We start from the raw sequence: 14,113 nt of genomic DNA on the forward strand, positions 1-14,113 counted from the left end.
TTATATGATCAGAGGCACATAGGCATTGCACCTTTGGGATCCCAAATTCTTTAAAGAGATACTATCACCAACGCGGGTAGATTGTTTTGAGAATGAGATGCAATTTATATGGAAAACACTTCACATGTTACCTGGAACATAGGTGCACTCATAAAAGCTGGTTTACTAAAAGGCTTTCTGTGAGTGTAGTAGTGAGAGCAGCTAACAGTTATTGCACATTCTCTGTTTACCCTGGGCTAAGCCCTTATAGATGTTATTTCACTTAATCCTCATAACAGCTCCAGGAGGTAGATACTATTATTATCCCTGTTTTCAGGGGAAGAAAACAGACAGGAAAGGAGTTCTATTTCTATGTCTAAAACCACAAAGGACTGCATGCAGGCCTGTGTCTCTCTCAACTGCTTCACCAGACCACTTGATTAATAGAAGGCAGATGACACAGAGCCAGAGAGGACTTTAACAAAAGATATCTACCCCCCTTACCCAGAGGGCAACTTTAAGAATCCCAGGTACCATGAATCAAGATGCACTGTACTCATAAATGACATACTTAAAGATAATTTTTAAACTGTATTAAATGAAAAAAATAATTCAGGGAAAAGCTACACATATCCTCAGGGCACCCTGAGTCTTCCTCTTTGCAAAGCAATTAGCAGGTCTTAGGAGGTGGTCACAATGCTTGGTTTTAGATTGGTATTGACTCTCCATGTGCTAAAGGACAAATCCAAAGTGTGTCCTCATATTCTCCTCCCACAAAGTCAAGCCTAGGAATGGATGCCTAGTAGAGGGTTTATGCCTGGGTGCTCTGGTAGCCCCTGTCTATAGAACAAACACATGTATTTCTTCAGAACTTCTAAAACCTAAGTGTGGGATTAAGTGGTCATCACCCAGCAGAGCAAAAGAAGCTGTGAAGGAAGATCAGAAAGGAATGTGATTTTATATCTTGTCCCCTCTGAATGGTACAAATATGCCTCTGGTTATCTGCTCAGTAATATGCCCGTCAATGAAGTTTATTCCACTCCCAACACAAGACATGAAGACTCTGACAATTAATCCAGCTTCCCCCAGAAACATGACCCACCTTTGGTTCGTTGTCTGAGTTTTCATGGATTCTTACTCCTGCCCCCTCTTCTAATCAGAGGGATTGGGGTAGGGAAGAAGAGAAACTCAGGCTGGCTCAAAGTCAGGCAATGGTGGGTGAAGATACCACACAAGTACAGGCATGGGAACTGAAGTATGGGCCAGCATGGACACACAAGTTGCAAAGCCATGAAAGCCATGGCAGACAGGGTGATCTCTCTTATCCACTAGTTCTCTCTGCCACCTGCATTATCTCATCCATGATCATGTTTGTATATGATGCAATAGCACCCTGACCCCCATATGTATGGGAGATCTCAATGATCCTAATGAGACCGTAATCTCTGGATCTCCTTTAGAGACCCAGAATCCTGAAATATAGGGGAGGAGAGAGAAAGAAAATGACTCATTCTTCCTAAACTGTGAGGCGATGCTCCCTGGTCCACTCAACTGTGTCTGGTGAGCCGAGTTATAAGGACAATACTCTATGCTTTCCAAGAACTCAATCCCTTAGGCCACATGCAGACCTCAAACACTGGTTCTACCCAGTCATGATCTCCTGATGGTGAATACTGTGGGTCCACGAAGCTGTGGATTGAGGGTAAAGGATGCATCTATCTTTCCTGTTCCTACACTGGTCCTCTCTCATTCTCCCACAGACCTCCCACTCCGGCACACCTTCAGCAGCTAGGCCACCACTGGTCTCTGTCAAGCCCCTGTTAGATCAGAGAAGTCTGACTCCTTCCAGGTGTGAAATCAGTTAACATGTTGCCTCAACTCTGAAAAGCAAAGACATCTCTGAGGGACCCTGAAGAGCATTGTGCCATCCGGGAATTGGAAGGGCCGGTACATAGCACCATATTGTGTGTATACACACATGTGTTCTCCTGTGTTTCCTCAATCTCAGCTCCCCAGTCGGCTCATTGTTGAAGGAAATGTGTGTTTCTCCTTGAATGGAGATCAGTTTCACCTAACACCTTTATGTCAGGCAAAAGCTGGGCCTGCTGAGTCTACTCAGGGGATTTGGGGCTGATTATGGAGATGAATCTGTGTCAGGGGAATTTTTGCCACTCCTGAATTAACTCATGTGTTTTCTTTCTTCTTTTTTCTTTGATATGGATGTCTCTCCACTCATGTTCAGCTGCAGAATTCCCTGAAGACAGATTTGTGTCTTGATCAGGGGCCAGACACAGAGAATGTTCCCATCATGTACATCTGCCATGGGATGACACCGCAGGTGAGTCCTCAAAGAGGTCCCTGTGCCAGGGGTGTGCACGTGGTGTCTGACATAGAGAAAATAGCTCCATTCTGTCAGGGCTGCCCTGGGTTCAGCAATCTCTGATTTGTATTAGGAATTACTCCAGTCTTCTGAAGAGAGAGTTCAGCATGCCTTGCCTATAAGGAGTTGAAAGTAGACCCAACTAGCAAGATCCTCTGGGGTGAAGAGGAAGAGAGTTAAGTTCTAAAGAACACTTGCCTCCGCTGAGAGGAATATGGGTAAACTACAACCTTGATTCTGGCAGCTAAGCTTTTCCCTAGCAGAAGGGACCTTGATTGTGCACCCCAGCTCCCTGCTGTGCCCTAGTGCCTACAGAGGATTATGTTATGGTGTCCAGACTCTGCACTCAAATCGCTTATAACTAGTGAACAAAAGAGTCCATGAGACTCCTTATCAGCTCTTATAACCTGCTCCTAGTAGAGGACAAAGGGCACCTACAAGAAAAATAAGTTATCCTTCAAATGTTCCCATTAGATCCAGGTACCAGTGGCTCATGACTGTAATCCTAGCTATTCAGAGGCTGAGATCTGAGGATTAAGGTTTGAAGCCAGTCAAGGCAGACAAATCTCTTGGATTCTTGTCTCCAATTAACCAGCCCAATGTCCGAAGTACAGCTGTGGCTCAAGTAATAGAGCACCAGTCTTGAGTAGAAAAGCCCAGCAAGAATGGGCATGTGAAGACCTGAGTTCAAGCCCTAGTGCCAACCTCCTTCACCCCCCCCCCACACACACATACACAAATCCTCCATTTTAGTTTCAGCTCCAGGTAGGCAAAGAGGATGCTAAGACACAGACAAGGAGAGATAGTATCTTCAACAAGCACACTAGACAGTGGGGGACCAAGAACACCATAGAATGGCCTGTTCTGTATTCTTAACATTTTCAGAGTTCTCTTAACTCCAAAAATGAACAATGGTTTTCAATCAGTATCGCTGTGTATCTATATAGTTGTATAATTGCAATTCTATGTTTAAGAGTTGCCAGCTGTACATCAACTTTATAAAGGGGATGCCGCCTACGTACCTGACTGAAGAATATCACAGCATGTGTGTCCTTGTGCATGAGTGATGACACTTCCTGGTCATTGTTCTTTGTGATCCTACCACCTTGTTATTTGGTACATTTGGACATTACTGGCTAGTTACTTATGGGTCAGCAGATCACACTCTCCCCACACCACCTAACAACTCATTCTTTTTAAAATGTGGTTTTTATTATCTTTAAGTACTTGTACAAAGGAGTCACCATTTAACAAAGCCATTTATGAACATAATGCATCTTGCTCAATGTCACCCCTTTTCATCATTCTTCCTTATCCTTCCCAATCCCACACTTTCCTCAATTTTCTTTTTTTTTCTTTCTATTGCCAGTCCTGGGCTTGAGCTTGGGGCCTGAGCACTGTCCTTGGGATTTCTCAAGACTAGAGCTCTACCACTTGAGCCTCAGCACCACTTTTGGCTTTTTTTTTCTATGTAAGTGGTACCGAGGAATTGAACCCGAGTCTTTGTGCATGCTAGGCAAGCACTCTACCACTAGGCCAAACTCCCATCCCTATCCCTCAATTTTCTTAATTTTGTAGGATATGCATTGAATTTTATGAATGCATTTTCCTATCCAATAATTCATTCTTTTTCAGTTCTGGGGCTTAAACTCAGAGCCTGGGCACTGTCCCTGAGCCCTTTTGCTCAAGGGTAGCATTCTACCATTTTGAGCCACAGCTCTACTTCCAGATTTTTGGGTGTTTTGTTTGTTTGTTTGTTTGTCACAGGTCTTGAACTCTGGGCCTGGCACTCTCCCTAAGCACTTCAGCTCAAGGCTAGCACTCTTCCACTTTAGCCACAGTGCCACTTCTGGTTTTCTGTTGATTAATTGGTAATAAAAGTGTCAGATTTTCATGCCCAGGTTGGCTTTGAACCGTGATCCTCTGATTTCAGCCTCCCTGAGTAGCTAGGATTACAGGCGTGAGCCGCCAGTGCCCACCTACTTCTAGTTTTTGAGTGGCTAATTGGAGATAAGAGTCTTATAGGGACTTTTCTGTCCAGGCTATCTTTGAACCATGATCCTCAGAACTCAGCCTCCTGAGTAGCTAGGATTGCAGGCATGAGCCACTGGCACCCAGCCATATTCTATATTATTATAAAATAGTGTGATAACTTTAGATGGATGACTACCTTTGTATAAGTTTTTATTGTTGTAGAATATATATACAGAAATTAGATGAATTATAAGTATACAATGTAATGACATTCCAAGGAGTGAGCAGTCCTATGACAAACACCCAAATTAAAAAGCAAAAAGCACCACTGCCTTAGTTTTCACAAACATGATCTTATCATATCTACCTTCTGTACTGTCCTCTCTACATATGCAAGATCCATGCTGTTACATGTTATAATTTGTTCATTTGTATTATTGTATACTGTTTCACAATATAATATACTTAGTTTATTATTGGTTTTACTATTGATGAATCCTTGGGCTATTGCCAGCTGAAAGTACTGTGAATCCTGCTGTAATGCAACACCCTAGCTTGCAGCTTTGGTATACATATACATTCTTTTCTTTTGGATTTATACATAAGAGTGAAATTTCTAAGTCATTGGATTGATATTTATTTATTTATTGGTAGATATTGCCTGTATTACTCTGTCAGGCTTCCAAAACAAAATACCACAGGCGCTGTGGCTTAAACAGCGGAAATGTATCTTCCTCACCATTCTGGAGACTGGGAAATTTTAAGATCAAGATCGCAGCCTCTCTGGTAGGGAGGGATTCTCTTCCTGGCTTCTTTCTTGTGTGCTCACATGGAATGAGAGCTAGAATGATCTTTCTTTGTCTGGTTTGCAAGGACACTAATCCTATTTGATCATGGGGCTTCACCCTTATGACCTCACTTTACCTTAATCTGAAGCTGGAGACGTTTTAGTGTATTCACATTGCGGGGGGGGGGGGGGGGCGCGAGGGGGAGATAAAGAAGACTTGTGAAGAAAACATTGTGTAGCACATGATAAAGAGAGCTAGAGTGTGAATATTAGACTTTACCTTCTTGGAAGAAGTCAGGACACAGAGGGTTGGGAGGGAATGATGGAGGGCAACTATTGGGCTATTAGATTAGACAGTGCTTGGCCACAGTGAGAGTCGGTGTTGAATTGCACAATCACTCCAGGAAAGGGAATGATAATGTTAAAGGTAGTGCAGAAATCATTAAGGTTGCTCATCCCACCAGAGGCCTTGGGAGTAGGGCTGGCATCCCCTCTAGCCAGAAAGGAAGGGTCTCTTCACCTTGCAGACCCATACGAATGATGCTGCCTCTCACTAGACTTGGGTGCAGATTAAGCCAAAAGGATTATCTTCAAATATAGTGGAATTTGCCTCACTGCTTTTTAAACTTACTTGGGACTAATCCTTCATTCCTGATTATATTTCTTTCCAATCCTCATATCTTAGAAGTACAGTTTGTCAGACTTCATAGACCTATAGTTAGAAAGAAATTTTGCCTGGGAGTGAATGGTACATCCTAGCCTTACCCATACCATGAGACACTGGGCTTTAGAGTTTGGCAAGTGTGGTACTGGAATGAGTTTAAGAGCTTTGGAGCTGTTGAGATAGAAGCAACATGTTGCATGCCTTCATATCATGAATTTGAACAGGCCAGGGGCAGAAGTCTATAGACTACATTATGTCCCCTCCCAAATTCATTTGTTGAAATTCTAACCCCAGCAGTATTTAAATTAAGCCATAATTAAGGCTATGGAAAGCCATAAGGGTAAGCTATAGAATTACTGTCTTCAAGAAAATAAGCAGCAAAGAGCTCCCTTTGCTCGCTCTTTATCTCTAGTATCTTGATCATGGACTTCTCAACCTCTAGAACTGTGAGAAATTTAATTGCTGTCACTTAAGCCATTCAGTCTATGGTATTTTGTTATAGCAGCTTAAATCAGCAGATCCACTGCCAAAATGTTTTCCAGCTTTTACTCCTGTCAGGTGTCTAGTAGCGTTCTAGCAGCTTCACATCCCATCACTGGTCAGTTTTTGGTATTATCTATGTTTTTAATGAAGACATTATGATGGGTATATAATAGTATTACATTGTGTTATAATTTGTGTTTCACTGGTGACCTGGGAAGTTGGGCACCTGAAATTTCAGCTTAGAACATCTTCATATTGTCCTTGTGTGGGCCACAGTGGTCAGGTGACAAGTCATTTAGGATGTTTTGTAAATTTCCTCGAGGCTTTCAAATCTTTGCAATCTTACTTGGGCCCTTGGCGACATGTTGGGTGTTGGACTGAGCAGAGGCTTCCTGTTCTCAGCCAGCTGCAGATAATTCAATGTGGTATAGTCTGTGTTGTGGCTGGAGCACACACAGTCTGTGTGTGTCTGTGTCTGGCTTCAGCTGGATTTTGAAACCAGTTTACCCATGTCTAATTGCCAGCTTTGAGAATTGGAAGTTGTGGAATCTTGGCAAGGCTTCTCAATCTGGGCCTATTTTCTTATTTGTAAAATGTAGATTTTCAAAAGTGCTATGGTTTCAGTGTGTCCTCAGGAGATTTGTGTATTGAAATTTAATAACCACTGTGAGGCATAAAGAGGGTAGAAGTTCCATTCCACTGTAGTATTTAGAGATTTGGCCTTATACAGATATTTAGAATTGACTGCAATCATTAGGATAGATTCCCATCATTTAATCTTGGAGAGTTTTATGAAGAGATAGATAAGAATAGACATACATGTGTATGTTTCTTGTCCTGTAAGTGAAAATGAATATTGTTTCTTTTTTTCTTCTGCTTTTTCTTTTTGAATTCCAGGCCTAAGTGCTGTCTCTGAGTTCTTTTCACTCAAGGGTAGTGCTGTACCACTTTGAGGTTAGCACCAGGTCCAGTTTTCTGGTGGTTAATTGGAGATAAAAATCTCATGAACTTTCCTTCCAGGCTAGCTTTGAACTGTAATCCTCAGACCTCAGCCTCCTGAGTATATAGGATTACAGGCATGAGCCACCAGCACCCAGCTGTCTTTTCTTTATAAAGCAACTACCTTCAGCTATTTGATTATAGTAAAGCAAAACAGATTGCAAGGTTGTGTATATTTATTTAATACATGTAAATGAAGTATTTAATGTAAATTAATGTGCTAAATAATGGCACATAGTAAGTTCTCAGTAAATGCCAGCTCTTAAAATTTCTATGATAATGGTATCACCATAGTAATTACTATGTAAGCCTCACTCTTGCTTAGTGTAAATACTATCAAGGGCCCTACCTATAATCTGCACTGAACTTGACCTCATCTGCCATCTACCAGGGATACCTGCCCTGTTCCAAACCTACCCATAGACTTTTGGAGAATCACTTTGTTTCTTTCTTTTTTAAAATGTATTTTATTGTTGGGATAATGTATAGAGGGGTTACAGTTACATTCATCAGGTAATGGGTTCATTACTTCTCAAACCTTGATACCCCTTCTCATGTTTCTGTCCCACTTTCCCTCTCCCCATCCCCTCCCAATCATCATTTCCCCCTTCCCTATTTCAAGTAAACATAATATAAACATATATACAAATAAACATATGTATAATATACCAGGTAACAAAGTCAGATGCAGTAACCACATGAGATTAACCATACGAGGGGAAAAAAGAGAACAGAAATAACTTGCTTCTATGGCAGCAACAGTACAGTGGAGTCAGGCAAAAGCCAGGAAAGTGGAGATTAGGAGGCCTGAGTTCTAGACTTGGTCTTGACACACGTTAATGATTGTCACCGTAGCCTCTTCTCATCCTTCGGTTTGTTTTACTCTTTTATTAAGTTATCAAATTACAATAAATATGCAAAGACTAAGTTTGGTGAATCTGTTTTGTGTGCATCCACACTGCATTTATCCTCTTGGTCAATGCCACCACTTAGAGGTGAAGGCTATTTTTCTTCTTTCCACTATTGCATAGTTCCAGACAGGCCTGTCTCTGTCTGTAATGATGGGGCTGGACTAAGCCATCTCTAAGCCCAGCTCTGCCAGCTCTGACAACTTGTTTATCTCCAATTCCTTTGTTCTGAAATACAGCTGTGTGTTTGTTCTGTGCTCACCAGAACTGGTGGGAGCTGCCTTTGTAACTTAGCTTCTTCGTGTGGTGCTGCAGCAAGGCTCCAAATCTTGGCTCCTCCTTTTCCATCCCTAGAGCCACAGAACACCCCTGTACCCTGCTGCGCAGGAAACATTGGGGTCTCCTCTATCAAACCCATACTGAGATACACAGCTGTGAGGGTCTAAAGGCCAGACTCAGGTTACACATTGACCAGAGCAGGAAGCCATAAGTACTCAGCTCTGGCAGGAATCAGCTAAGACCTCCCTGCCTAGGGAATTAGTAAAGCCAGAAAAAAACCAAGCCAACTTGGTAATGGCCTGTGTCTTCATGGCCTGAATTCCTACACATCCAAGCAACATAAAGGCAGGAGTAGGGACCAGTGATGAGGAAGGAGTGGTGGGGAGAGTGGTGGGGGTGATCTGGGAAGAATTACGGAGGTGCAATCAGGACTTCTGGCTGGCAGGTATTGCCAAATGCCTCTTGCAGCCCTCAAGAGGTTCACTTGCTCCTAGAGATGTTGAGAAAAAGGAGATGCTTTGGGATATGTGACCCAAGGATGACACCTAGGTATAGTGTTTTGGGGGAGAGTATGGGTAGACAGGTCCCAAGGGTGCACTGGAACCCCCAGATTTTATTTGTCCAATCAGACATCCAGCATATGGTTCCAAAGATACTGAGCGGTCCTCATGGCAGTTCTTGGCAAAACTGACAGCTACAAATGTGCAGGGGGGGTGCCATGTGTCATTGTACAGGCGGTGCACTGTTCAACTGCAAGAGCAGGATGGGGTACCTCACGTTGGTGGCAGGCTTTCTGCTGTGAAACTTAACGTGCCCCTCCCTAAGCCTTACACCCAACTGGAAGCCTAAAAATGTCAAAAAGTAAATAATGAACCAATGAGAAGCAGTGAGCTGGTTCAAATCTCTACCTACCACTTAGGAATTAGCTTCCTTGGGTAGATAGCCAATCTTTATGCCTCAGTTTCCTTACTTAATAAATGGATTCTGTTGCCTGCCTTGTAGCATTGCAAGAATCACTAAACTAGGAGCCCATGACATAAGTAAATAGCGAAGGCTAGCGCATGGTCACGCCCTACTGAGGTAGGCCATAGTTATTATTCCAAGAGTGATAATGAGACTCAAGACTGTCCTTGAGCTAAAAGAATAGGAGTGATTAATCAAAAGAAGCAGATTTAAGAAGGACCTGGAAAGACCCTCCAAATGCAGTCTCATATTTGTGGCTGAGAACCAGGAGACGCAGGTGACATTGAACACCATCAAGTGTGCCCAAGCCAGTTTGGTGAGCTTTGGGGACACTACAAGGGATTTGTATGTCACATAGAAACCACTAAGAGGTATCCCCTTTCTATAACTTTAATATTTTCTTCCTCTTTCTCTTTCTTTCTCTTTGTGTGTGTGTGTGTGTGTGTGTGTGTGTGTGTGAGAGAGAGAGAGAGAGAGAGAGAGAGAGAGAGAGAGAGAGAGAGAGAGAGAGAGAGAGAGAGAGAGAAGTCTTGCTGTATAAGACATTCCTAGCCTCTGACTTGTGATTCTCCTGCCCGAGCTTCCCTAGAGCTGGGATTGTAAACAAAAGCCATTATGCTGAGCAAAACCTCCATGATCTTGTATATGCGTATTGCGGGGGGGGGGGGGGGCCGGGACGGGTAGGGGAGGCCTGTGTTTCTCTTTAAGTCAGTGAGAGTCTACCACTTGGGCCAAAAACTGTTCTTGGCCCTAGGAACAAGGATGAAACAAAGGAAAGCCACTGCCCTCGTGAAGTTTTTACCGTAGTGCTAGAGACAGACCAGACCCTTATCTACATGCTAATCCTTTTAAGTCTTTGATGCAGCCAAGGTGTGAACTGATGCCTCTCTTTAACATTGGCAAGGTGACTTTCATTTGTGCTTCAAGACTTGGACTTCAGCCAGGCATAGCCAAGAATAATGAGAGCAGAAGGCCTGGTTCATCCTGGGGGCCTCGAGGTTGACCTTAACCTCAATGGTTAAATACTAGCTGCACTTGAAAAAGTGAACATCTGCAGGCTTTTAATAAAACAAAAAAGAGGTGAACATCTGCAGGCTAGAATAAAACAAATTAGATACAAAGTAGTTAATGTCCTACAGGGTTATAAAATTATAGCCTTTCCTGTAATCTTTTCTACCCAGGCAGAAATCTACAAGTTAGTACATAACTTCAGAGTACCTAGCACTCTTGGAAGATAAATAACAAAGTCAAACACAGGAATAATCCTCTCCGAAAATTATATGCTCTCCAGTGAGGCTGTTAAACAATGTTCCAATATGTTCCTGAAAGGACAGACTTCCTCTCAACTTCTTTTCTGACTTATTTGGACATTTTTCTTACTCCTCACATAGTTTGCTCGGGGTCTAATAACTCTCGGGCCATTAGTGACACAGTGTTCTTGGTGGATCCATCTGTTGATCACATGGCCTTACCCTCACCACAGTTCCTGTGATCACAATAGAAGTTTGAGTCTGGAAGTCAGCAGAGGAGCCCAGATAGAGTTGTGTCTTTCCCTGCCAGTGGTTCCTTGGCTAGTTCAGCCTCACTCCACTGTCAGAGGCCAGTCTCCATGTATAAGAATGTCCAGATTTCCTCTTTCGTAAGGGCGCTAATAATTTTGGACTAGGACCCAACTCTACTCAAGTAAGATTCACATCCAAACTTACCTAATTGTATCTGTCATGACCCCGTTTCCAAATAAAGCCTCATTTTGGGTGCTGGAAATTGGGACTTCTAAATAAGAGTTTGGAGAGTATACAATTCAGCCATAATACCACCAAAGCAGAGGAGCGGTGACTGGAATTCTGACTTCCACTGCATTGACTGAAAGCCACCTTACTTTACTTCCTCTTCCCCTTTTAGTGGCCAAACCTACTCACGTGGTCCTACCTTTCCACCTGATGGGAAAGGATAGTACTCTGGGAAGATTTATCTCTATCACAAGAACATAGCTCGTTTTTTAGTCAGTTTTACCTCTGACAAATAGGAAAATAATATCTTGACTTGCCTGTGTCACTCCAGAAGTTACCAGCAAAGACAAGTTGAAGAAAGATGTCACCTCCTATTTTTCTTCTTACATGTCATTCATTCATCAAAAATAGGACAAGCAGTCATTTATGAAGTCCCCATAACTTGGGAAGTCTCATTTCCCTGGAAGAACAAACTTTGTCTAGTGACACAAATAATTTTATAGAGCAACTTACACTGGAAGCTAGTGGAGCCCAAAGACTTGAAGGACAAAAGGAATGGTTTCAAAGGGGAAATGGTTTCAGTAGCTGCAAAGAGGAAATGATTTCATATCTGTGTTGAATCTTTGAATACTTCTGTTTCAATATGGTCCAAAAGAGTTACTCTGATTCAGTTCTGATGCTCCTAGGTCTCAGAGAAGGCTCTGGGTGAGAGAAGGCATCATACTACTAATCAAATTAGTGATGGAAAGCTGCTAAGAAGCCTGGTAATTGGCTAATGAGTAAATGTAACCATTTTACTTAAATTAGCAGCAAATTTCAAGCAATCCTCAAAATAACTGAGAATATTATCCCTAATTAGTTTAACAGCCTGGAAAATTTCTCCTAATGGGAAAAATACAATAACAGGGTCTCCCTCACAGACTCTTTATTCAATCAGTCACTCATTCACTCATTCATTTGTTTATTTTCTCATTCAATAAACATGCATTGTGTCTTATTTGACACCAAGAACTGAGAGAGGAAAAGGCCCTTTTTCCAGATCAATGCCTAGAGGAGTCCAAGACCAGAGAAAGAGACAGGCACTCAGATAATTGCAGCTTATATAATGAAACTTTGCAACCTACTGCCCCAAATCACCTTCTCATTAGCCCACAAAAAAGAGAAGAGAGGTGGGGAGAAAAGACAGGGCCTGGGGATGTCTCTCATTCATTCTGCTAAAAAATTTTAGACTGTAAAAGACAGGGAAAATGAAGTGTTTTTCCTCTGGGAAGGAAAATGCTTGGCTGTAAAAAGAAGAAAGATAAAAGGGACTTTAATTCTCTCTAAAGTTTTCAGAAATACTGAAGCTGCCACATTTATGCTTGAGGATGAGCTTTGACTTGAGGTATAAAGATTAAAATGGAGATGAAAGAGGAATTCTTGGTTAACGGAGCAATGAAGATAGTATGTTTTAAGAAAACTTAATGCAAGGACAGAGTTGTAGATAGGTCCTAAAAACCATTGCTTGCTGTAATTAAATATATATTGGGGTAGTGTTGAAAATAGAACCCGGGGTGCATGCTAGGAAAGGGCTCTACTATCTAGCTACATCCCTAGTCCTCTCATTTATAAAGTTCTCACTTGGTTAGCATATAGGAAAGGGGTGGGGAGAGGGGAAAAGAGGGAACAGGGAAAGATGGAGTAGAAGAAGAAAGGAGAGAGGTAAAGAGGGAAGGAAGGTGAAGGAAGAAACGGACAGAGAAGGGGCTGGGAGTCTGGCCTAGTGGTAGAGTGCTTGCCTAGCATGCATGAAGACCCAGGTTCAATTCCTTGGTACCACATACATGAAAAAAAGCCAGAAGTGGTGCTGTGGCTCAAGTGGTAGAGCTCTAGCCTTGAGAAAGTCCAAGGACAGTGCTCAGGCCCTCAGCTCAAGCCCAGGACTGGCAAAAAAAAAAAGAAAGGACAGAGAAGCTGCTATTTGTTCACAAGTCTCAAAGGAGCCATCTCCCCTTCCTTGCTTGGCAGCACCCCCAGTGGCAGCAGGGGCATTAGAGGCTCCCAAGCCTTTCACATAATATCCTGGCCTACATTTGCTCTGTGTCATCCATGCATGCCCTCCACAACTCTTTGGCCTGTGGTCGTATTATGTGAGGGCTGGTTGATGTTTGGCTGTGTGGGCCCTGACAGTGGTGTGTTTGGTCACCTCCAGATCTGCCTGATTCCAGAACGCATCCAGACATGCATATTTGGGTCTTTTCTAATTGTTCCCTCACAGTTCCAGGAGGGATCATTCATGTAGTGAGTGGAGCCACAGAGTGTCACAGAGGCTGGCCCTGTCCTGGCCCCGGTAGCTCAAACATGGCCCTTGTCCTGCATCCTCTAGCAATCCACCTTGCAGCACTTCAACTTTCTTGGTACACAAAGTGTGTCTTTGCTCTAGAGGACCCAGGACCATGGGCTGCTGCATAGAAGCAGGAGCTTGGGTTCTGATGGCCTGAATATGACTATGTCTGACCCAGTGCCTCAGCGTGGTGTTGGATGCTATGGTGGCACTGCCCAGAGCAATCTCTGCTGGAGTCATGAAGGGCAACTCTAAAGGCTGAAAACAAGGGGAGACCATACCTCTAGGTGCCCTGCCTCTCCAGAGCCCTGGATTGCAGGTATGCCCTCATCCTTGGAGGTATCCATGGAGATCGGGTGTCATCTCTGCCTTGCTCATGTTCCAGAGCCAAGCAAATTCTCTTTTCTCTAACTGTTCCTCAATAAGGATGAGTAAAATAGTTGCCTGATTCATGTAACCTACAATCTCATCCTTTCTTTAATGTTCTGACTGAAAGGAAGTAGACTAGCCTCGATGGGCCCTACTCATAGAATGCACGTTCCAGCCACTTGCAGAATCTGTGGCCCAAAACAGGATTCCTTTCTTCCTTCTTTCCTTCCTTCCTCCCTTGTTCCCTTCCTCCCTCTTTCTCCCTTCCTCCTTTT

The 14,113-nt window shown here is 43.0% G+C and overlaps 1 protein-coding gene across 1 annotated transcript in view; it reads left to right on the forward strand.

The window, feature by feature from the left end:
• Galnt18 (polypeptide N-acetylgalactosaminyltransferase 18) overlaps nucleotides 1-14,113 on the forward strand; it is a 297,982-nt gene that overhangs the window by 258,850 nt on the left and 25,019 nt on the right. Inside the window, 1 exon segment of the mRNA XM_090348146.1 lies at nucleotides 2,222-2,317. Coding sequence (XP_090204272.1) covers nucleotides 2,222-2,317 — 96 coding nt within the window.

The sequence above is a fragment of the Megascapheus bottae genome, chromosome 16 (genome assembly GCF_031878675.1).
Source record: "Megascapheus bottae isolate mThoBot1 chromosome 16, mThoBot2.hap1, whole genome shotgun sequence".
Lineage (NCBI taxonomy): Eukaryota > Metazoa > Chordata > Mammalia > Rodentia > Geomyidae > Megascapheus > Megascapheus bottae.